Source organism: Petaurus breviceps, unplaced genomic scaffold (genome assembly GCF_028583685.1).
Source record: "Petaurus breviceps papuanus isolate PSGF00001 unplaced genomic scaffold, PetGlider_PUasm1.0 90692, whole genome shotgun sequence".
Classification (NCBI taxonomy): domain Eukaryota; kingdom Metazoa; phylum Chordata; class Mammalia; order Diprotodontia; family Petauridae; genus Petaurus; species Petaurus breviceps.
The window spans coordinates 5,375,633-5,401,090 of record NW_027187313.1 but is presented as its reverse complement, the minus strand read 5'-3'; the positions used below and the strand labels follow the sequence as shown (position 1 = coordinate 5,401,090).

Below are 25,458 nucleotides of genomic sequence, written 5' to 3'. Positions count from 1 at the left end.
GCCTTTGGAGGGATCATCTCATTCAGTGAAAATGTCAGTATGACCATATTCAGATTTCTAATATAGATATTTACACGAAACAACTCAGTAATGTAAGTTAACATCTTCTCATGATTTGTCTATTTGATAGTGGGGCAGGTAAAATAGATATGATGCTGTGTGAGGAAGTGAAAACTTCTCAGAATGTGTCCTAGAATTTGGTGACACATCTGAGTATCATTTCCCTCTTTCCCCTTCATTGTTGCTGTCAATCAGCAGCAAGCACTTTTAGGAGTCTTTCAATTCCCACCTAGCTTCAGTTCTTTGTCTTCTTTCCCACCTCTGTGGGCCCCGCCTCCTGACCAACAGGAGCCAGGGACAACCCAAGCTCACCCTTCAACCAATGGGAGTGAGGGACAACGGGAGAAATATGACCCTGCTGTATTAGGGTCTAAAAACTCTGGGGGCGGCTAGGTGGCACAGTGAGTAAGAGCGCAGGCCCCAGAGTCGGGAGGACCCGGAATCGGTTCCAGCCTCAGATACTTAACACCCACACAAAAAAACTGGCCATGACTCTTTGGGCAAGTTACTTAACCCCAACTTCTTAAAAAAAAAAAAAAACTCTGTTTGCCCCACATTAGGGCCTCCTTTCCCTCGTCATGGAGAGGACCACCCTCTCCCCCCCCCCCCCCCACCAAGAGAATAAAAACTTCCTGTTTTTATCCTGAGAAACCTCCATTTTCTTGATTAAATTTTGAATGGGGTTTTACATCCCGCACAATGCTAACACATATTACAAGGGATATATTCACAATATGTACTTAATATGATTCCTAAAGATAATCATAAAGTACTATACTAGGTGAAATGGAAAAATAACAAAGAAATAAAATCTGTTCCATATGTTACCTTCAGAATATATATACTTATATGTGTATATGTAGGTATTTATGTATGTATGTATGTATGTACAGCTGTATGTATCTAGAGATGCACGGAGATTAGACAGGGACAGATGACTGAGATAGATATAAAGGATAAAAATAGATAGATGATAAAGAGTTTGATAAATATTGATAGAAGACAGATAGTATCCTTAGCAGTCAATTTATAAGATAGAAAGAGGTGTTGAACAGCATTAAAAAAAAAAAAAGGTTATCATAGGATCACAGATTTACAATAAAAAGAAAACTCAAGCATGGTCTAGTTTGACTTCCTCATTTTAAAGATGAGAAAAACTGAGGCCAAAGGAGAAGTGATTTGTCCAACCCCCACAAATAACACATAGGAATAAGGACTCAAGCCCAGGGATACTGATTGGAAATCTGCTCCTCATATTTTACCATACTGCTTTAACCTTGACTTACCACAGGCTATGTAGTCTCCATTGGAAGCCAATCCAACAAAATTCTTTTCATTGATATGGCCCTTGAAGGAACGCAAACAGTGTGGTTTCCCTACATTCCACAACTTCAGTTGACTATCAGTTGACCTAAGGTTAAAGCACAAGAGTTAAAATACATTTAAGATTTTTCAGCACAATTAAATCAATCTGCTAGCTTCAATGGAACTATGGTTTTGCTTTATGTCAGTGATCCCTTTGTCATTTAAAGTTTATTCTCACATTACTTAAAAAACCCATTGAATGCTATCTTTATCTTGAATATAAGTCATTTTTCAGTTATTATTGTTCCTTTGGAGAGTCCTAACAACAAAAAAGAAAATGCAAATGGTCAACATGGTTGTGTTTTTACACAAAGTCAATATTAAGACAGGTTTATTTTTTATGTTCATTAGGATCACTGATCTGGAGGGTAGATAGGAACTTAAAATATTTGGTGTCATCCCTTCATTTTTACAAATGCAAACCAAGGCCCAGCAAGGTTATATGTATGTAACCAAGGTCACAGACAAAAAAAAAATAAAAAATAAACTGCAGAATCATCACGTGAATGACTTTCAAGAGCAACTTTTAATTTTTCCACATAAGCTTGGAATTTTATGTATTCATATGCTTGTGGATGTTAAAATCTAACACAATATGATAAATTAATATAATCTAAAAAGTCAAAGAAAGAAAATTTAAAAAACATACGTAAAAATGCATTGCTAATATGCCATTTGAAAAAATTAATAAACCTAATTTGTCCATTCCAGTTAAACACTAACAATTAATGTATTCTATCAAAAATGTAATTGCTGAAATTAGCTTTCAAGGTATAAAAAACACTCTCTTTGGTAAAGGTAAAGACATTTTTTTCTTTTTACTCTGCTACCCCACCACCTAGGACATCGTGGATTAATAAATGTATTGAAAAAAGAAAAGCAAAAAAGCAAAACCAAGTTGCTTTTTCAAGTTAATATAGTCAAAATTAAAGAGGGTCAAATGTTTTGGGCAAGTTGTTTTTACACATGTAAAAAGATTATCACTCTTTGCACAATCCTGCCTCCCAATCACCTGTCATAAGAATAAATAACAATACAGTTCCTCAAAAAAAAAAAAAGATGACAATTATTCTTGACTGGAGATCATTCAAAGCAAGATAAAATTTTGAGAACTCTTTTCAGTTAACAAAAAATTTTTCTCTCTTTTCTATTTCCTCTGCATTAGAAGGAAAAAAGAAAAACAAAAACGTTATATTGAAATGCACAATCAAGCAAAATACATTCCTACACTGGGCATATACATCTCTCACCTCTCTGTCAAGAGGTGGGTAGCATGCCTCATCATGAGTCCTCAGAAATCATGGTTCATCATTGTACTGATCAGAGTCCTTTATTTTTACAATGTTGTTGCTATTGTATAAATTTATTCTCTGGGCATTGCTCTCTTAATTGCGTTAGTTCTAGGAAATATTCCCTAGTTTTCTCTGAACTTAGCCCTTTCGTTATTTCTAACACCATAATGATATATAATAATTTGCTCAGTCATTCACCAATTGATGGACACTTCCTCAAATTCCAGTGATATCTTCCTTTCTTTCATGAGTATATAAGACTAGTACTGGTACTACTGGTCAAAGAGTACACACAGTTTAGGAACTTTGAAGGCATAGTTCCCAAATCGTTTTCCAGAACGGACAGTTTCACCAAGAATGCACTGATGTGAATATTTTCTCACAGCCCCTTTAACATATATTATTTTTCTTTTTTGTAAATTCTACCCATTTTATGGGTATGAGGTGAAACTTCAAAGTTGCTTTATTTCTCTAATTATTGGCAATCTGAAAAAAATTTCATATTATTGTTAGCTTGGATTTCTTCCTTTAAAACTTTCCTATTTGTGCTCTTTGACAATTTATCAAGTAGGGAATGGCTCTACTATAAATCTTAGTTTATTCTTTACATATAGTGAAAATGAGGCTCTGATTGGAGAAGTCTGATATGAATATTTTTCCCAGTTACCTGTCTTCCTTTGCATTTTAGTCAGATTGGTTTATTTGGGACTTTCTTTGCTTGCCACCCGTTTACAAAGTAGAGGATACTAAGCAAACATTTTGCTCAACACCAGTGCAGAGATGTTGATACAAATGAGTTCTGCTCTCATTTCTTTCCTCTTTCTCTCACCCATAGCCCAGTTATAGGCAGTTACCTTTTCTTTCCTTTTTTTTTTTTGGAAGGCAGTTGATGTTAAGTGACTTGCCCAAAGTTACATGGTTAGTAAGTATGTCAAATGTCTGAAGCCAAATTTGAACTCAGGTCCTCCTGATTCCAGGGCCGGTGTTCTATTCACTGTGCCACCTAGCTACCCCAAAATATGTCTTGGGCTTTTTTTTGCTTTTTGGAGGGCAATTGTGGTTAAGTGATTTGCCCAAAGTCTCACGGCTAGTAAGTGTGTCAAGCGTCTGGGGCCACATTTGAACTCTGGTCCTCCTGACTCCAGGGCCAATGCTCTATTCACTATGCCAACTAGCTGCCCCCTTTTCTTTCCTTTTAAACCCCTATTTGTGATCCACCCTCCCAGATAAGTTTCTGGCACTTATTACTAATCCTTCAAAATACCCTCTTAGTCTCTCCACTCCATTCTCCCCATTCCAATTTGTTCCTTCATTAAGTGTGATGTTTATCTTCACTCAACACTGCAGTGTTTTCTATCCCACTTCTGCCAATCCATTCGAATTTTTTACAGTGTTTTTGTCTTAGTATTTCTCATCTTCTCCCACAGACACTAATTTTCATTTAGTCCATTTTTCAAGGAGTTCCATTGTTTAAGTACATTTTTATACCTCTTGGGCTAAACTGTTAATTCTCTCTCCGGGTGTTTCCTCTATCACTAATGCTTTCCCAATTCTTTACTCTAGTAGTCTCATCTTATTAATAAAATCCCTTTTTAACTTTTACTTAATTTCTTCCAAGAATTCTAGTTAAACTTTTAAAATTTAAGTTTTACTTTTCTTTAATGCTTTGCTTGTAGATGTTTTGGAATCATTCTCTTTTTCTGGTTTTATATCTTGGATGTCCTTCCATAATGACTCTTTATTGTGGGATTATTTTTTTATTTACTCAATCTTCCTGTCTTACTTCCTAAACTTGGAGTTTGTGTTAGGGCCAGCCTAACATATCTGGGTCTTGCTTGGTCTTGTTCTGTATTATCTTTTGCAGGGATTTTTTTTCCTGGACATTGGGTGTTATTGGCTGTTCAAAGATCTCAGGAGTGGTTCAGGTTGTGGACCTGCAAGGTTTCAGTGTGCTCAATACTGCATGATTAATGATGAAGTCTGATCTTTGACCTCCTGGAGCTGTGTAAACTCCTAACTCACGCATGAGTCTTGCAGTACAATTGAGGGCTTGCCACTGGTTGGAGCTCTAGTAGATTGCTGCTAGTCCCAGGCCAACTAAAGGTAGCTACTAGGCTCTAATAACTCAGAGAGACAGAACAGCAGGTTCCCTCTTGGTCTAAGCTCCTTAACGTGGTTATTCAAGATCAGACTTTAGACCACACTGGGAGTTGAAAGTGAGACTCTAACTCCATGTATGAGTTGTCATGTTCTGACTTGTGTTCCTGGTTCTTGCCCAGCACATTAGCTTAGGACCACCACTAGGTGTATGTCCTCTTTTCAGGCTTCTCTCAATGTAATACCTAGCTCCAGAACTGAAACAGCAGAGCTGACAGATGGCTCCTATTCTTGCTCCTTGCACAACTTCTGCTGTATTCATGCTGGACCTGAAACCTTTTCTTGGCACAGAGGAAGAAGAGAAGACTGCTAAAGAAAGAGCCTTACTTAGGCAATATTCATGGCTAGTGGGCAAGATCCAGAAAAAGATTTAGCAAAGGAAACTAAAATGGAGCAGTCACAAAGGAAAGACGAGAAATAGGTGAAAGCAGTGTCACAAAGACCTAAAGAGAAGAGGGCATCCAGAAGAAAAATGTGGTCAACAATGCCCAAGATTTTAGAAGGATGGATGAAGAGGAAGGTATTTCCAGAAGAATGTCATGAACAAAAGCATAGACAGCTCCTAAAAAACATTAATACAACCTTAGGTTTCATTATTAGATACAGAAGTGTCCAAAACAAGGGATACAAGAGATCCCAGTCAGACCACTTCTTAAGTATCTGCTTTACGTTTCATATTTTAGAAGGTACATTGAGAAATTACAGTATGTCCAAAGGAAGAGAACCAAGATGGTGAGTAACTAGAAACTATACAAAAATAGATCAGGATGAATGAAATAAGGGTTATAGTTGACCAAATCCTAGAATTCTTTACACCACTGTCCAGCAACCACTCACATGCTTCCAGACCCAATTTTGGCTTACTCCCACCATCTATCTTTTCCACTCTTGTTCACTAAGAAATACTACAGCAGAAAGCCTCACAACTATGCTGACAAAGGTTTATTAAAAATTCATACTATATCTAGTCTCAACTTAGCCATCATTGCTATACTGCCAATTCTTGCTGACTGATACTATCTTCCTTCCCAGGCAAGCTATTCTAAAGCTTCTCTTGGTCTCCTTTCTAGGTTCATCATTGAGATCTTGTTGTCCTATATGTGGCTCTTCTCCAGAGTTCTATTCTCAGTCCTTTCTTTTTTCTCTACATTACCTCTTAGTAACTCTAATAGGACCAACAGACTCAACTAACATCTCTGTACCGATGACTCTTAATTCTACATCCAGCACTCATCTCTCTCCTTGGCTCCAGTCCTGCACATCTATTTCCCTGCTACACTTCTTTCCAATTTGATGTCCCATAGAAATATAAAATTCAATATGTTCAAAGGAAAACACATTGTCTTTTCCCCTAAAACCATCCACACATAATTGAACATCTTCTCTGAAGAGCACCAGCAATCTTCTAGTCACCCTTGTTTGCAACCATCATCAACTTCAGTCTCACTCATCTCCAACAGCTCATTAGTTGCTAGCTCCTACTGATGCTACCTTCTCATGTTGTCTCCCATTTATCCCTTCCTCTGTAGCCACACTCAAACTACCCTAGGTTTCCCTATTTCTTATCTTTTCCCATCCCAATCTATCTTCCACAAAGCCGCCAAAAGTAGTATACCTAAAACATAGGTCCAACTATATCCCTTCACCAATCAAAAAGTTTCACCGGAGCTTCAGTGACTTCTCATTCCCTTTCAGATAAAGTACAAACTTCTTTGTCATTCAAAACCTTTCACCATCTGGCTCAAGCCTACTTTTCAAGTCTGACTACATGTTACTCTCTGACATGCATTCTACACTCTGTCTAGTCTGCTTACTTGCTATTCCCTCATATTCAACATTCTGTCTTTTGCTTCTATGACTTTACATAAGGTGCTCCCTATGCCTGAAATGCTTTTCCTGTTCACCTGTGCCTCTTGAAACACCTAGTGCCCTTCAAGGCTCAACTCAAATGCTAATTTATTTCAAGACATATCCATGATTCCCTCAGTTGTGACTCTGTTCAATTATATTGTGTATGTCCAATATTTATTTATCTGTGAATATGTACTCTGGTTGAATGTAAGGTCCTTGAAGGCAGACACTTGTCTTTGTCTCCTCAGCAAATACTACAATGCCTGGTACATAAGAGGTAATCAGAAAATATTTCTTAATTTGACAGATAAAAAAGTATGCCTAATAGATGCTTAATAAATTCTTGCTAACTGATCAGGAAATCACATGTCTTTAAATATATGAAAGTCTATCAAATGAAAAAGGGATTTATTATACACAGGACCAGAGAAGATAATTAGGACTAGAAGGCAGAAATTAAGGAAAGTAGACTGTAGTTTAATTTAAAAAATATTTCCTATAATTACAGTTCTTTGAAAATGGAAAAAAGTACCTTATAGTGCAGTGAATTTTTTATCCTTATAAGTACCCATGATTAATTTGCCTTTTGTTACAGGTTTTAGAGAATAGGTTTATGCTTCATTTAGGGGGTATGGGGCAAATAAAATGCAATATCCTTTCGAAGACTGAGATTCTATACTGTTAGGTGTGCTGAACTTGGCAAGTAGAGAGGATAAAATAAAATCTATGCTCCATTTTAAAAAATGCAAATGTATCAAAGAAAATAACTATGAATTTTCATTCTTTAAACCTTAGTAAGTATTGGCATTTTTCATAACCAAGCAAACCACATTAGAGATACTTATTTCATCCTTCTGAATTACTCTAATGCCTAGATTCCAACTAGTGGTCATAATCCACAAAACTAAATTTTATTATCACCATGCTAAGATTTGAAAGGAAATTAGAAATATGGATGACTGCTAATATGCTGTATTTCTGGAAAACAGACCATCATAAAATGATAAGAGAATGAATGTATTTATCTGTTGCAATATGTTCAGTGATATTGGGAAAATCATTGAAGAAACAGGTAAAGAAAATAAGTAGGAAACTAATTATGGCTTTTAGGCATCATAAATGTGGACAGACATGAAACAAAGTAACAAAGAAGCAGGTCCTGTTCATATCAAATTTAACAGGATATGGATTACTAAATTCCTACATGATCTTTTATTTACTTGGCATCTTGGCTCCTCTCAACAATAAAATGTAAATAAATAATCATCTTTTTTCAATAGGCTTCCATATATAGTAACCTAAATACATTAGTGAACAATAAATGAATAGTAATGCATATAATTATCTTATGATGTTTTTATTTTCTTGGTAATTATCACCCTTGGAATATATAGAAGTCTAATAAAGTGAAAAGAAACTCTAATAATACTTTAGTTATTATAACACAGGTCTGACAATATTACTTCCCTGCTTGAGAATTTTCAGTGCCTACAGTTGAGATCAGTCTTTCCAATATTCCTTCCTTTTATACAGTCTGTTACAACCAAATTAGTCAACTTTGCTGTACAAGAAAACACATGAGCATACATGATAGTATACCTGCTATCACTGTGCTTTGCATAGACTGTCTGTCGTGCCCCTCATTCCATCTTATGGAATCCCTATCTCAATTTACAGCTTGACTCTAAAATGACCTCTTACATGATGTATTTACTAGTTCCCACTATTGTTAGCAACCTCCCTCCCAAATTATGTTGTCTTACTTTGCAACTGTCTATATTATTGCTTTCTGTGTGGAATATCCAGCCATTTCCACGACAAGATAGGCAATTCAAGGGCAAGAAGGTTTTTCATACCATCTTTGTATCCCTTGTGTGGAGAATGTTCAAAGTACCAAATAAATGGTTAAGATCTGTCCTCATGTCTGATCTCTTAACACACTGTGACTGTGTGACCTTGGCCAAGTTACATAACTTCTCAATACCCCCAGGAAAACTCTCTAATGTAAGATATTATAAAGAAATTGATGATCTGCTTTACTAGAGGAGTTTCCTCACATGAAGTTCCTTATATTACTGAAATCATCTTTCTTGTCTCCTTCCCTTTTGACCAAAATGGACTCAATAGCTGCCTTTTGTAGAGATTCAAGGTTTTATTCAGAGTTCCCTAAGACCTCTGCATATGTTATCTCCTTTACTCTTCACGACTAGCCCTGGGAGGTAGGTTTTATTATTAGCTTCATTTTAAAGAGGCATGAAGAGTTCAAATCCAGCCTCAGATACTTACTAGGTGGGCAACCCTGGGCAAATAACTTAACCCATGCCTGCTTCAGTTTCTTCAACTATAAATTGGAGATAATAATAGCACTTACTTCCCAGGGTTGTTGTGAGGATAAAACAAGATAAAATTTGTAAAGGTACTCATCACAGTGCTTGGCACACAGTAGGTGCTACAAAAAATGCTAACTTCTTATCATTATTATTTGAGGAAACTGAGGCTGAGAGAGCTTAAATGACTTGCCCTGAGTCACACACCTGGCATCTGAAGCACAATTTGAGTTCTGTTTTTTCTGGCTCTCTATTCACTGTGCCACCTGGCTGTCATGTAAGGGGAGACTATATCTTGAAAATGTTCATCTTTACATACACAAATACCTAGATATGTATATGAGCAATCTGTTGAAAAGTTTTTATAGTGTAGATTAAAGAATACTTGTTTTTCTTTGTTTTTTGCTTTTTATTGATTTTTTTTTTTTTGCAACATGGTAATACAGAAATGTTTTGCATGACTTCATTTGTATAACTGATATGTTGCCTAAGGATGGGAGAAAGGTTTGAGGGAGGGAGAGAATTTGGAACTCAAAATTTTTACATGAATGAATATTAAAAATTTTTAAAATACTATGAGAGATAAAAAAGGGAAGACTTTCATACTGGAATTTTATATAATTGCAAAAAATGAGAAATATCTTAAAAGCTCTCAATTTGTAATAAGAACAACAGTGTTTGAAACCTGGCTCTGATACTTACTGCCAAGGTGACCTTAAGTAACTTAACTTCTCTGGGTGTCAGTTTCATCATCTGAAAATGAGGGAGATGGACTTGATGACTCTAAGCTCCCTTTCTGGAGCTAAATCTGTGATCCTGTAAGTAATGTGAGGGAATACAGTAATGAAGTTAAACTGGACAAGTCTAAGGACTACTGAGAACTCTGGAAAGACTTTTATGAAATACAATGTAGAATAAGAATGCGATATACACAATGATTGCAGTGATGGTGTGAGGAAAAGTGAGAATGCAAGGATAAAGAATCCTAATGGGCATGTGAAGAGACAGAAAAAAAGTTGTGAAATGTCATGTTTTTAAGAAAATTTAAATGTCAACAGTTGCTAGAATGACAAATTTAGAGCTAGAAGAGTTCTCAGAGGTCATCTAATCCAATGCCTTCATTTTACTTTCAAATGAATGAGATATTAATTATATTTCCAAGATCCATCAAAAAGTGGAAAGAAAAATAAGTGTGGTATTTTCTACCCAGTAGAGGAAGGAACCTGCACAAGTAGTACCTTTTCTGCTCTCCTTCTAGCTCCTGAATCACTAGGTATGATTTCTTTTGGTATATGATATGGAAATGTGTGGGCTCTGAACAGAATGGATGGTTTGCTTGGGAGAGATTGCTACTGAAGGCCAGGATGAAAACTGAGTCCCAAGAATTGTTCCAGTTCAACAAGTTCACAATTCAAGCAGCGCACAACTGGGTAAGACAACACAACGTAGCGGAAGGAGTGCTGAGTTTTGGACAGAAGATCTGGGTTTTACTCCTAGATCTTCTACTTATTACTTATAGGACTTAGGACAAGATTCGCTGTTTTCAGGCATCAATTTTCTCATCTACAAAATGAGTAAACAGGACTAAATGATTAGTAAGGTTCTTTTCTTTTACAAAATCCTTTAAGAGTTGCCCTTGTCTAAAAATGCTTCCTCTTTTTATCCATATGATCATATACTGAATGGAAAGAGGATTAAATTTAGGGGATCTGGGTTGGAATTCTATCTAGCTTGTATACTTCCTGTGTGATCTTAAACAAACCACTCAGCTTCTCTGGGTCACAGTTCCCTAATCTGTGAAATGGGGAGATTGGAGTAGATGATCTTTCTGGTTCTAAATGCTGTGATCTGTTATATTAACTATCATCATCATCATCAAAGTGATAATTATCTATATGCCTTAAGTCTTAAAAATCAAATAAACTATAGCCAGAAAAACAAAAAAAAAATCCTATGAACTCTTGTTTCAATGGAAAGTTATTAGCAGAAAGACCTAAGAAATAACCCCAGCAGTAGCCAGATTCACGAGAATCAAATGAAATAAGCCCATCCTGATGCCTCTGACAAAAATAGGTGGTTCTGAGATTCCTTTTAGCTTTAGCTCTATAATGGAACAATCCTATGAATTACATTAAAAAAATTTTTTTTTGAAAACTGTTAAAAATCCTTATAAAAGACAAAATTTAGGTCTAATGTTAAAAAGTTTAACCAGGTACTTAGTTTGCAGTCTTTGAAATTACTTTGTCTGATTATAATCTATTGTCATCCCATCCTTTCCTCGGCCTGGGAACCTCTAATCCCATTCTTCATCCTTGTTGTAGACTCAACACTTGATGCTCATTTTTTTCCCCATAGCTTCACCTGTGTATTAGCTATAATCCCATCTTTTCCACATACTGACCCACTGGTGAACCAATTTAACTCTACATTCTCTTCTTCTCTCAAGTCCCTCTTATCTTACTGCCAATCTTGCTCTGGCATCCCCTCAGGATGAGATTAATTCCACTATATGCCCAACCTTTACTCCTATTCACATGATGCTGAATGAAGTTGGAGAAAATCACACCACCATATTGACCACAAAAATTGTTATGTAATTACAACTGGGCACTCACTGTGACAAGACAATTTTTATAACTTCCTAATTGATTCACGATCAGCACAGCATATTTCTCAACCTTTTGATCATTCTTCAAATCCCATGGTTCTCCCCACCCTAGCAGCTAAGGACTTTGCATTATATTTTGCTGAAAGAAATTGAGGTCATCTGCAAGAACTCCCTCTTCTCCTCTCCTCATCTCATATCACTCAGACCTTCTTCCCTCCCCCCGCCCCCATCTCCTCTATCACTTCTGTCTCACATGAAAAGATGACGCTTTTCCTTGCCAAGGTAAAACCCTCTACATTCACAAGTGATCCTAGGCTGTCCTGTCTTCTCACTCAAACTGCCTTATCATATTCATTGTCACTAATCTTCAATCTACCTCACTGCTTCCCTATTGCCTACAAACAGCTCCATTTCTCCTTCATCATCAGACATCTTTCCCTTGATATATCCTTCACTGATATAGTCCTATATCTCCCTCTGTTACATAGTTAAACTCTTTGAGAAGACTGTCTACAATTGATATTTCCACTTCTTTTCATTCTCTGCTTAATTTCCTGCAGTCTAGCCTCCAAGTTCATCATTTAACTGAAACTTCACTTTCCAAAGTTATCAATGATCTTAACTGCCAAATCTAATGGTCTTTTTCACAATCCTTATCTTTCTTGACCTCTCTGCAATCTCAGACATTGCTGATCACTCTTTTCTTGACATTCTCTTCTATCTAAATATTCATGTTACTGTTTGCTCTTGCTTCCCCTCTTACCCATCTGATTAGACCTTTATAGTATTTTCATCCAGATTGCCACCACTAATGGTGGATGTTCTCCAAGGCTCAAACCTGGACCCTTTTCTTCTCATCTTTCTCTACACTTTTTTGCTTGGTTATCTCATCAGCTCCCAAGGAAATTCATTTATCATTTCTATGCAAATGATTCACAGATCACTTATCCAGCCCTAATCTCTCTCCTGACCTTTAGTATTGCATCTCCAAATGCACATAGGACATTTCATAATGGATTTCTTATAGACATCTTAAACTCAAAAACAGAATTCAATATATTTTTTCAAAAATCTACCTGTTCCAAACTTTCTCATTACTATTTGAAGGGACCACCAGCCTTTTAGTCACCTAGACTTACTTCGCACTTACTCCTCACTCTTTCTAACCTATTATAATCAAGCTGTCATCAAGCCCTACTGTTTCTACCTTGGTTATATTTCTCACATACACTCCTTCTCACTCTTGTGCAGGGTTTCATCTTCTCATCCTTGAACTATTATAGTACTATACTCTCCACATATCAAGTGTTTCCTCACTCCAATCTATCCTTCACTCACCTATCAAACTGATATTACTAAAACATAATTCTTACTACCTCCTCCGATACTCAATTAAACTTCAGTGACTCCCTATGACCTCCAGGATCAAACATGAAAATCTTCTGATTATTTTTTAAAATCCTTCATGACCTAAAATCCCTCCCATCTTTCCAGTCATCTTATATTATACCTTATGTCCTCTCATGTATTCTGTACTGCATTAATTCTGGCCTCCTTGCTGCTCAATGAATAAGATCCTCCATCTCCTGACTTGATGCATTAACTTCAGCTATTCCTGCATGCCTGGAATTCTCTCCCTCCCCTTTTCCATTTTTTTTCTTTCCTGGCTTTCTCCAAGCTTAGGTCACATATTCTGAAACCCGCACGCGCACACGCGCACGCCCGCGGTCTGCTCCTCCTCAATGCTGACGCCCTCTTTCTGTGATGAATACCGGTTCATACATCTTATTTTCGTGTTGTATTTCTCACTACAACAGGGGATGCTTTGCCTTTCTTTGTATCCCTAGGGCTTAGCATAGTGCCTGCCACATAGGAGGTATTTAATAAATAATTTCTGTCTTGGGAAATTTAGAGCACTTGTGGCAAAACTGGCAATGTTTCCATTTTTTTTTTCTTAATTTTTCTGTGCCACAAGAAAAGAAACAGACTTAACAACTGGAATACATTTCCTTTTCCAATTCTAAAAATCATAACAATCTGCTATTCAAAAGAAAAGGCAAACACACCAATGTTGTACTTCAGAGACTCAAACACAATGAAGTATCTAGTAAATGATGGGAGATTTAATCATGTTGGGCTCAACCTAAGAAGACAGAAATACTTACGCAGAAACAATTTCCTCCCCACTCACAAACTTTGCATAGGAAACTGCCTTTCGATGTCCTTTGAACACCATGATGGGCTGTTTAGTGTTGCGAAGATCATAGTAATGGACACAGTGATCTACAGAAAAAAAAAAGGGGGGGGGGGATACAAACAGAAATGCAATAAATGGAGAAAACAGAAGTCTAGTCTTTTTTTTTTTTCCACATGGTATTGATATTTTATGGCCAAAAACTATGAAAAATCATACTAAACTAATAATACCCTGAAAATGCAAAGCTATGAACACCTGATTAATTAACAATGACCACCCCACAAAAGTCAATTGTCTTTGGATCATTCCTAGGAAATTATATTTGAAAAAAACATATAAAAATCATGAAAGAAATTAAAATAATACAAATCATATATGCCTGAAAAGAAACTCCACCAGAATCTGACATAGATTGCTAAGGGAGAAAGTTGTCACTTTAATCTTAAAAAAATTTTAATTCTGCACATGTTATCATTAACTTTTGAATGAAAAAATATTATATTATATTATATTTCAGTTAAAGTTAAGCATTGTACTTTCTAGATACCTTCTATACACTATTTCAATCATTTTCAATAATTCCAGAACTATATGAGTATGATTATAACTGCCAGTAAATTTAAATTTTTGAGCAACTAAATGCCAATTTTCATTCAAGATCCAAAACTCCCTAAGCTTTCTTTTCAATCCAGGAAGGTTAATCAAGAACTGAGTTCACTTTTACTATCAGTTTTTTATGTTACATTAATTTTTGGGACTCTAGCTATTACAGAAAAAAAAAACAATGTTATCTGCTAATGTTCAAAGTAGAGAGGAACCTAGAGATACGTTAAAAAACTTAATTTTGAAAAAAAAAACCAGGCTAATCTAGAATATAAAATTGGGAATTTGACCTCCCCCCCTTTTGTATTTCCCCTTTCCTCTGACTTCCTAAATAACAATGGCTCCAAACCCACCTTAAAATTTTAAATGATTGACAATATAATCTCCAAGTTACTGAAAAGACTAAAAATATTTGGTAAATATCAAAATCAATACTCTTATGGAATCATATAAGTACACTGGATTTTAATAAATACCTAACATACTAGAAATACAACAACAAAAAAACAATGATTATGTGATAGTAAAAATGTGAAATTCTTAAACAGCTGAAATAGAAAATATTCATACCATTCAATGTTAGGGTTATTTTTTTTCTCCCCATAAAAGCTACTCTGGAAAGAAGAATATTTTTTTTCTAAATGACGTTTCTTTGAGAATATAAAGTAGATTTAAATTTCAGCAAAACAGTTTTATATTTAAAGAAAAAGCATGTATATAAAACCGAAATAAAATAACAAATCAAGCAAAGAAATTTCCATGACTGGGAAAAGAGACTGTTGTAGACAGAAAGGATTCTCATGAAACGAAATAAGTATAACCTAAAAAAATTTTGGCATGTTTTATTTGTAGGGTAGCTTTATCAGTTATTTGAGGCTACTTAAGATTTGGATCTACTAGACAGAGCTAGAGCATTCCAAGTCAAGGACTGAGTGACTCACCTAATTTAGATCTAAGTTTTACACATTAGTAAAACGAGGTTATCTTTATGGATAGAATCTTTCAGTCCTAAATATTACTCCTGCATTTTATTTTCTCTCAATGTGTCATTATGTGCTTAGGAAAATTTTTTGTTCATTTTACTTTTTTGAAAAAATAGCTTTATCCTCTCTCTTCTGAAAGACATACTATTTTCTGTCTGTTGTCAGTAGCGCACAATGTACCAAAAATGAGTACTAGTAAAGTCTAACGATAAAAAGTTTTTCTGAGGGGCAGCCAGGTGGCGCAGTGAGTAAGAGCACCGGCCCCAGAGTTGGGATGATGTGGGATCGAATACGGGCTCAGATACTTACCACCACACCCAGAAATAACAGGCCGTGTAACCTTGAGCAAGTTACTTAACCCCAATTGCTTAATAATAATAAAAAAGAAGTTTTTCTGTTTGGGCTCAATCTAGTAAATATCATAAATCGTTCTTGGTCCTCAAGGCCAAGAATATCAATGGAGGATCAAGCAAAATCTTTAATGGGTAAAAGTTCTCCAAAAGATTTTAAATTATTTCGGCATAACTAAAGTTATTTAAGAACCTACTAATATAATTTTGAAAGGATATATAGTCATGAACATTTGCTTATCTAGATATGATTCTCTCCAAGAAATGTAATCGATTACCTTTTGGATCTATGAATATGAAAAGAGTTTATGACCAAATAAGGGATATATAAAAGATCACAGAAAATAAAATTGACAATTGTCATTGTATAAAAATTTTAAGTGTTTACATCAACAAAAATAATGTATTTAAAATCAGAAGGAAAATATGTAACAGGGCAAAAAAGCTAAACTATGAAGCAAGTTTCTATGATAGAGATCTTGTATGCAAGATCTAAGAAAATGATTCAAATTTATTAGAACTTGAAAAAAATAAAGTTGATGCCATTCAACTGGTGAATAAATTTAAAAAGTTATAGTATATGAAACAGAATATTACTGTGTTGCGACAATGAGTGTATTGAATCTAGAAAAGAACAGAAAGAATTACATGAATTACTACAAAGCGAAGACAAAAAATAACATACACAAGGACTACAATGTACTTGTAAAGAACAACCACTGCAAAACAAGTCAAAATGAATTTTGATCAACAACAGAGGCAGAGCCAAGATAGCAAAATAAAAGGCAGGGATTCACCTGAGCTCTCACAAATTCCCCTCCCAACAACTTTAAAATAACTCCTGAAAAATAATTCTGAAGCAGCAGAACCAACAAAAGGTTGTTTTCCAGCCCAAGACAACTAAAAAGGTAGACAGGAAATGGACAGGAAATGCCAGTTTCATAGGGATGGAAGTGGTGGAGCAAAGTAGAGTGTAGTACAGTGCAGGCTGCCCCCACCCTCAATAAGCCAACAACAGGTCTTAGGGGTTTCTGCATCGGCTGTAGTAGTGACTTTCAGAACTCTCAGCCCACAAATGGTTAAGGCAGTCAGACAACAACAACAACAACAACAAAAAAAAAAACCCACGAAACTAGCAAGCACAAGCACAGCTACAAAGAAGACATGAGAAAACACCTCAAACTCCACTCCTAAGTGTGAGGTCGTTATGTGTGGAATGCTGCCTATCGTATATTTTCAGATTTTTGTCATGTACCAATCATTTTTGCTATTCTTTTTTCTCTTAAATGATATTGTGAGGGATGACTTGTAGTGAAGTTTCCCCATTCTGAACATCCTATTACATTCTTATTTCTTCTTTATACTTTGCAACTAAGCTCAGTATCATTTCCCCACATACGGGGTCATTGTGTATTTCAAGATAATGTAAGAGTTATCAGGTATTAATACAATTGATTGGATTAACTATTGAGGCCAAATTAGAGGTGTTTTTAGTTTGGGGAAAGGAATGGTAGCAAAGGAGTTAAAGTTAAAGGAGAGGTACAAAGGGTTAAGTTTCCACAAAACTGTAAGAATTGCTAAAACAAGACTACTGATAAAAAGTACCAGAAACTATTAAATGGACATTTTCAAAGAAAACTGGAAAGATTTATATGAATTTTTCCAGAGTGAACTGAGTAAAACCAGTAGAAAAAGTTATACAATTACAACAATTAGAATGAAAATAATTTTGAAAGACTTAGGAATGATCAATGCCATGACAAAACATAATGCTCATGGACCAAAGATGAAGTATATGACCCACATCTTGACTGAAAGGCAATGAACTAAAAGTACACTAAGTGAGACACATTTTTTGGATATGACTAAAAAGATAATTTGCTTTACTGGACTGCATATTGGCTACTTTTAACAATAAGCAAGCAAAATAAGTATTTTATTTTAGGTTTTTTTGTTGTTGTTCAATTGGAATGGGGCAAAAGGAAAAATGCTTAATTGGAAAAAAACTAAATTTAAAGAAGATAAGACACTCTAGCTATATCTATTCAGAATATTATAAAACCAATGAAGTACCCTGATAATACCCAAAGATATAAGTATCTTACAGTAGCTGTGAAAAAGACTACTTGATTCAGAAATGTTAGAAGACCTAAATAACTCTCACTTACTTCATTTTAACATCATTTGGGTCTGTGTTCTTTAAATTTGAAGGACTGCATAAATTTCTAGTAAATTTTTTAACTCATTATTTCTTTGGATCTAGTAAATTACACAGTACTTTATCTTACTGCAAAGACAAAGAAGCATGCATACAATGTTGTCTAGAAAGGAACCACTACTCACTTTAAAATTTTCACATCCCCAGTGCACAGTACTGGGCACATTGTCAGTATTTCATAAATGCAAGTTCACTGAGGCGAAGCTGAAAGATGGTGGCAGGAGAGAAGAGAAGTATGTGTCTGTGCTGGGCACAAGTTATGAAGACAAAAGTACTTACACAGAAACCATTTCTTCCCCAGTCACAACTCTAGATTCTCAGAAATGAGTCTAGGAGCTGTAAAATTCTATGATTTTCAATGAATATGCATCAGATGACTGAGATAAGATATTAAAAGTTGCATTTACCTTTGAAAAACTAGAGAAGTCCAAGCTTTTAGAAGATATCAGTTCATTCAATGTCCCAATAACTATAAATCCAGGACAAAACTTGTTGGATGATAAATTAAGCAACTTGATTATCAACTGATTATTTTAGCTATTAAAGTGCTACTGCCCTATTGACTTTTTCCTCCCTATGAAATTGATGTTGTATGTGTGAGAGACAGAGAGAGAGAGAGAGAGAGAGAGAGAGAGAGAGAGAGAGAGAGAGAGAGACAGAGAGAGAGAGACAGAGACAGAGACAGAGACAGAGACAGAGAGAGAGAGAGAGAGAGAGAGAGAAAGAGAGAGAGAGAGAGAGAGAGAAAAAGAGAGAGAGAGAGAATCTAAGCTTCTAACAAGTCATTCAAATTTTGGTAAGAGGGCTTGACAACTGAAAGTATCATTTCCTTTAGGCCATACAGACTTTCTCAAAACCAGATAAAAAAACTAACTACTAAAGAAACAGAGAGCCTTAAAACCAAAGTAAATCAGAAAAATGAAATTCCAAGTACCTTACAGAACATCTCCTGACCAATCAATCAAGAAGCAATACTGCCCTTCTACACAGTAATATAACTGTGACATTCAAATCTTCTTGGGCTTTATATTCTATTTGACATTGACAAATTACAACAATAGGCAGTGAAAAACAAATCTATACTCATCTCGACTTAGTCACTTATGATTTAGGAAACTTCTGAGTAGGAAATATTTATGTGTCTGAAATATGTATTAAATCAAAGTTGGGCATACATACCTATTTAACCACTTGTGTTAACTTGACTTCATTAAAACTGTAAATTGAGGTTTATAAGACTAGAAGACTTACTTTTCCTCACTTATCACCTATCATCTGACTTATTTTACAATTCTTTTTTAAGTTCATTTTTTATTATTAATTTAAACTTTAATGATAAAACTTACACAATAAGAAAAAAAGAAACATTATAAAGTTAAATACAAAAGAAAAAAGGGGGAAAAAAGCATTGTCATGTGCACAGCAGAATGTTAAGAGAGGACTGAAAATAGAGAGCATAAATTTTCATTTGAAGAAAGAGTATTATTTATTATATACAAAGCTGTCCATCTCTTTGTTTCCTTGTAAGCTTTCTTTTGTTCTCTGCTGTACACTTTTTACTTCGTTCTTTTTTTCTCCCCTTCCTCCCCACCAATTAAGAAGGCTACAATTAAGTGCAGATATATGTTTGCACATATATATATATACATATATATACAAAAATACACAGACACAGAAGGATATGTACATGCATATATACTTACATACACATTCTTAAATAACTATAATTATACTCATATATAGAAAAATAGATTTATATGCATCTACATAGGACTATACTACACTTATTTATCCTGTTTCTCTGAGGGTGGATAACCTCTCTCTCTGAGTCTTTCCATATTTTTCTAAGTCTACCAACTCGTTGTTTCCTATGCCACAGCTATATTCCAATCTCATGGTGTCTGCTTATTTTAAATAATCTAAAACAAAACTGATTAATGTGGCTGACATATAGTGTAATTTCCCTATTTTTCTCTTTTGATTAGATCTATTTTAGCTTTAACTTTGCCTGAGATCATGATTATTACCCCTGCTTTTTTCCCCCTAATAAATTATACTTCTGATCTTTATGTTTGTATCTTGTATTTCCTATCTCTTCTGACTCCTCTACTTTACTTTTATCCATCACCTTGCCCTATTAATTAACCTACAGCCCCCCCATGCTCCCTCTATTGTCCTTTCATTTCTATTAATCTAAATACCTTTTTATTACCATCCTCCTTATCTTATTCCCTCACCCAACCCTCTAAAAATCCCTCCCTTCTCCTTTCCCCCCAACATCCTTAGGTTTTTATTTCTTTCTCAATTGAGAATACTTTTATCTAACTCTCCGTGTGTGTCTGTACATGCGCACACAGAGAATTCCCTCTTAAACCCATTCCCAATGAAAGCAGGTTTCTAGGACTTACGGCCCTCCTCCCCCATCTAATTCCTCTGTATTGACTCTACCTCTCGTACCTCATTTGTATAAAATAATTACTCTTCTGACTTGTTCCTAAACAATTTTACTTTTTAAAATCATACCATACACAGGGCTACCCTAATATTTCTTACAAACTACACAATTACTGATAACAATCTAAGACATGTTTTACATTTTACATACATAAAAGGTAAACAGTCCGTCTCTGAGTCCCTCATAATTAGTCTTTGATATGTGCCTTATATTTCTTTTGGATCTTACATGTCAAATCTATTAAGTTAAAGATTTTTTTTAAACAAAATCCTGAAATGCTGATAATTTATTAAATGTCCATTTTTTTTTTTCCATTCAGGATTATGCTTAACTTTGTTGGATATATTTTCTACTACAACTCTACTTTCTTTGCTCTTCAATATATAGTGTTCTAAGACTTGTGGCCTTTTACTGTTGCTGCTGCTATGTTTTATGTGATTTTAACTGTGGCACTGCCATGTTTAAATTGTTTTTTTTTTTCTTGTGGCTTGTAATATTTTCCTATAGGTTTTCCTCACAGAATTTCTTCTATTTTCCCTTCCTGTTCTAATGCTTCAGGACAATTTTCTTTAATTATTTCTTGCATTATTATATCAAGATCCTGGTTTTTTTTTTAGTCATAGCTTTCAGGTAGTCCAGTTATTATTGTGTTTTCTCTTCTTAATCTGTTCTCCAGACCAGTTGTTTTTCTTAATGAGATGTTTCACATTCTCTTCTACTTTTTCATTCTTTATATTTTGTTTTATTATTTCTTGGTCTTATAAATTCACTGGTTTGGCCTTGTCCAATTCTAATTTTCAAGTTTTTTTCATCCTTAAGATTCTAGATCTCCTTTTCTAATTGCTTGGTGTTCGTTTCATAGTGTTCCTGTTTTTGCTGGATTGGTTTTTTTTTTTTTCATTTTTCCTCAATTTCTCTCATTTGATTCTTAAAAGCCTTTTTAAAGTTCTTCTACAACTTCTTTTTGGGCAGGTGACTGATGTTACTCTTTGGAGTAGGAGAGAGAGGCTTTTTTTTCTTTTTTGTTTCAGTATCCTAGTCTAGAGACAAACCCTGGTCTTCTCTATTCCCATAGTAACTTTCTATGGTTGGATTCTTTCTCCTTTGCCTGCTTATTAAAAAAAAAAAAAACTATAGCAGCTTATTTTTTTTAATCACTTCCAGTCCTGGGGCAAGGGGGATGGTGCTTCTGACCTCAGATGTTCCTTTAATTCTCCCCTCTGGCCTGCAACTAAAACCAAGGACTTTACCCTCCTGTAAGTACCCACAGCCAGTGGTGTCCGCACCCCACTGATTATGCACTCACTGAGAGTGTGCTGGTTCTTTCTTGGCCAGGGTCGTATCTCTAAAGCATAGTTGGATCTGGTGTTCTTTATCAGCAGAGGTCCCCCAATCATCCCCACCTCAGATGCCCAACTCCCTACACAGTCCAGGAGATGAAAATTCCTGTGGCTGCAGCTAAGGCTACCTCCCAACTCAGCTAATCCCAGGGCTCACCACTTGCTATTTCAGTGGAATTAACCTGGAGGTATTTACTCTTCATAGGGACCAAACCTCAGTCCTGGGATTTTTCTTTGAATCTTCTGTGATTGCTCCAGGAGGACCACTGTTCTGCCCCAACTTCTGGCTATTTTTATTGTTCTATGTTTGTCCTGAGGTGCTATTTTACTTTGTTTGTGGGGGAGAACTTGGAATTTTCTGATCTACTCTGTGATCCTCCCAGAATGCTGTCCTATAATTCTTTTATTCAATAAACACACACAAAAATTTTGTCCTTGATAGAAACACAAAGATCTAGGTTATTAACTATAATAGCAAATTATGTTATCTTAGGTATTAATGGTACATGAGACTTCTTACTACCATTTATTTCTCTAAATACTTTAGAACAATTTACATTAGTGGGATAATTGTCTTCTCTGTTCACTGAAGAGAAGCAAAGTTAATTCTGTCATGTTAAAATCACCAAAAGCATCACTCACAAATATTTTCCCCCAATCAACTATCCAAGGGAAATACCAATAATTTTCATCAAATATCTCTGCTAAAAATAATTCTAAGTCTACAAATTTACTGAACATAATTTGGGATAAATGTGAGTTTATTTAACTAGACAAACTAATAGCTAAGAAAACTAATCATTTTTAATGAAGACAAAATAAAAGAGCTATTTTTAGTAAAACTTATTTCTCAAGTATAAAAAGGCTATTACTAGACTACTTATTAATAATAAAAGAGAAAAAAAACAGAAAGTAGACACTTTCCCTACAATATACCAACTTTTGGCCATTAAGGCAACAGAATGTCTTTCAGGAATTCTGAGTTCTATTTTACATCTCATCATTATTTGATACTTTGTGTAAGTATCATAACAAAGCAAAATGCTTAATGTAGAGGTACTCATATTCCATTATTCTCCAGCTGCTTTATTCTTATTTACTTCTTTCCATTTGGTTGTCTCATTCCTGCCATTCATTTGCATCTTCTTGCCAATTTCTTTTTAGACAATCTTAATCAGTAAAGACCACCCAAGTTACCATTAATAGGTGAGGGAGGCAGGGTGAGCAGGGGGAATACAACAAAAATTAAGAATCAGTTCCATTACTTTTAAGAATTAAGCTTCAGAGAAGAAGTACAACTTCTAACTGGAGCCAGTTCTTATCACCTAAATGGTATTAGAGGCCGAGACTTAAGCTGGTGAATCATGAATTCCCAGCACATTAGGAGGATGAAACACTATGAGGTTTCAAGGAAATCACAATCAGAGGGGAGGGAGTCACAAAGTGAGTAATATGGGAAAAATAAGGTGGGAAAAAAGATTAGAATTATCAAAGATTAGGGGTGGCCAGGTGGTGCAGTAAGTAAGAGCGCCAACCCCAGAGTCGGGAGACCCGGGATCGGTTCCAGCCTCAGATACTTAACACCTACACAAAATATAACTGGCCGTGTAACCTTGAGCAAGTTACTTAACCCCAATTGCTTTAAAACAAACAAACAAAAAAAGAATTATCAAAGATTTCAAGAAGAAGGAATCTCCAAGACCTTAAACATAAGCAGATAATCAATAAGAAAAACAGTAGCAATGGGGAAAAAATATGGCTTCTGATCTAGTAAACAAATTCAGACATCTATAAAGAAATACTACCAAGCAAGGAAAAACTATTCAACATTTGATGAGACAGAAGACACTGTGGAATTTAAAAAGAATATGGGAAAACATATACTGCTCCTGAGTGATTCAAAAGAAAAATGAGAAATGTGAGAGTAGAATTTATGGTGTGTAGAGCAAAATAATGGGCAGCAAAGAAAAACTTGAATCTGCCATGGTAAACCTCAAAAAATAAAACAATAGATTGAGAATGCAAATAGACAAAAATGAAGGACAACCTAGAAGAGAAGCAAAAAATAGTAACAGCAAAAGAAAATATGCTTACCCTGTGCGCAAAACATAATGATCTTAAAGACAGGATGTGTGGGGACAATTTAAGGATCACAAATCTCCCAGAAGAAAATGGTAGAACAAAAAAAATCAACATCAAAATGCAGGAAATAATAAAAGAAAATTCCCTAGAACTTCTGAATATAGAAAAAGAAATACCAATTGAAAGAATTCACAGATTGCCTTCAGAAAACAAAATAAAAAACATATAAGCTGCAAATTTCACGACACATAGTGTTTAACTACTATGTGACTTGAAGATTTAAAACTAATTTAATGTCAAAGAAAATCAGATGACTTCTGTCCACTGAAACATGTGAGTTTATGGTATAATGAATAATACTTATTAACTTACTTCATGCTAGGGAGAGCAGTGAATAGTGTGCCAGATACTGTGCTAAGTATTTTTTACAAATATTATCACATTTAATCATCACAACAACCCTTCAAGGTAGGTGCTATTATTACCCCATTTTACAATACAGGAAACTGAGGCAAATAGAGGTTAAGTGACTTGCCCAGGGTCATACAGCTAGTGAATATATAAGGTTAGTTTTGAATTTAGGTCTTCTTAATTCCTGGCCCAGTGCTCTATCACCTATGCCATTAGTTGCTTCTAACTTGCCATAATTTTTTTGTGTATTTCCTAATTATGAGCACTCCTTCATCAAACTTCACTTGTATATGGAATGGATATGTGTGGAATGAGATTTGATCGCTTACTCCACAGACATTTAAAATCACTGAATTTAACAGGAAAATAATATTTCAGCTGATGTTCAAAACAAAGAAATTTAGAACAATATGGAAAACCAGACCCATAGGATGAATTTTGATATGAAACAATTGCTGATTATTAGAATGAAATCAATATTTCCTTGGTAAATAATACTTCACAAGGTGATATTCTATGTTTACCTACTAAAATGTTGGACAAATCTACTATGTTTTATGTTACAAACCAGAATACTAACAGGGCTAGAAGGAACATCATAATTTTATTATTAAGTATTTCATTCATGAAGTAAGGAGTTAAACATATTACAGTCAACTATAAGTGAAATAAAGCCATTTTTAAAGGTATCTATATATTATTCACAAAGTCATCTATACAGTCATAATATAGCATTAGGGGCAGAAAAAGCACTACCATACTTGATTTTTTAATTAAGTCATTTATGTTTATGTTTTCACCAGGCTCTAGGTTTGTCATGAATCTGTGTTAACCATAAATAAATAAGCCTTTGAATCTGTTTTTATCACTGTGGAATACTTTCATATTTTATTCTCCCTTTTTCTACACATCCTTATCGTCTCAATAAAATAATGTTCTATTCTTAGATGGTTTATCACCCTATCATGTTTGGTATTTAAAATAACTCAACTTTTTAAACAGAAAGTGAAACAATGAAATGAAATGAAGGTATAAAAAATGTAAAGTGGTCTCCATTTTCCAAGAACGTGCTTTTCACAAGTATTTTATAACCTGCAATAATTTCCTATAGAACATGTGATTTTAAAAGGCTCAAAGTGCCCTGCGTGAGAAGGAACCA

At 35.0% G+C, this 25,458-nt stretch overlaps 1 protein-coding gene across 9 annotated transcripts in view; it reads right to left on the bottom strand.

The window, feature by feature from the left end:
* COP1 (COP1 E3 ubiquitin ligase) overlaps positions 1 to 25,458 on the bottom strand; it is a 248,876-nt gene that overhangs the window by 49,316 nt on the left and 174,102 nt on the right. For all 9 annotated transcript variants that reach the window (XM_069065516.1, XM_069065509.1, XM_069065507.1 and 6 more), the window contains 2 exons: positions 13,826 to 13,943; positions 1,347 to 1,471 (listed from right to left, as the gene is read on the bottom strand). In XM_069065516.1, coding sequence (XP_068921617.1) covers positions 1,347 to 1,471; positions 13,826 to 13,943 — 243 coding nt within the window. The remainder of the gene's footprint in view (positions 1 to 1,346; positions 1,472 to 13,825; positions 13,944 to 25,458) is intronic.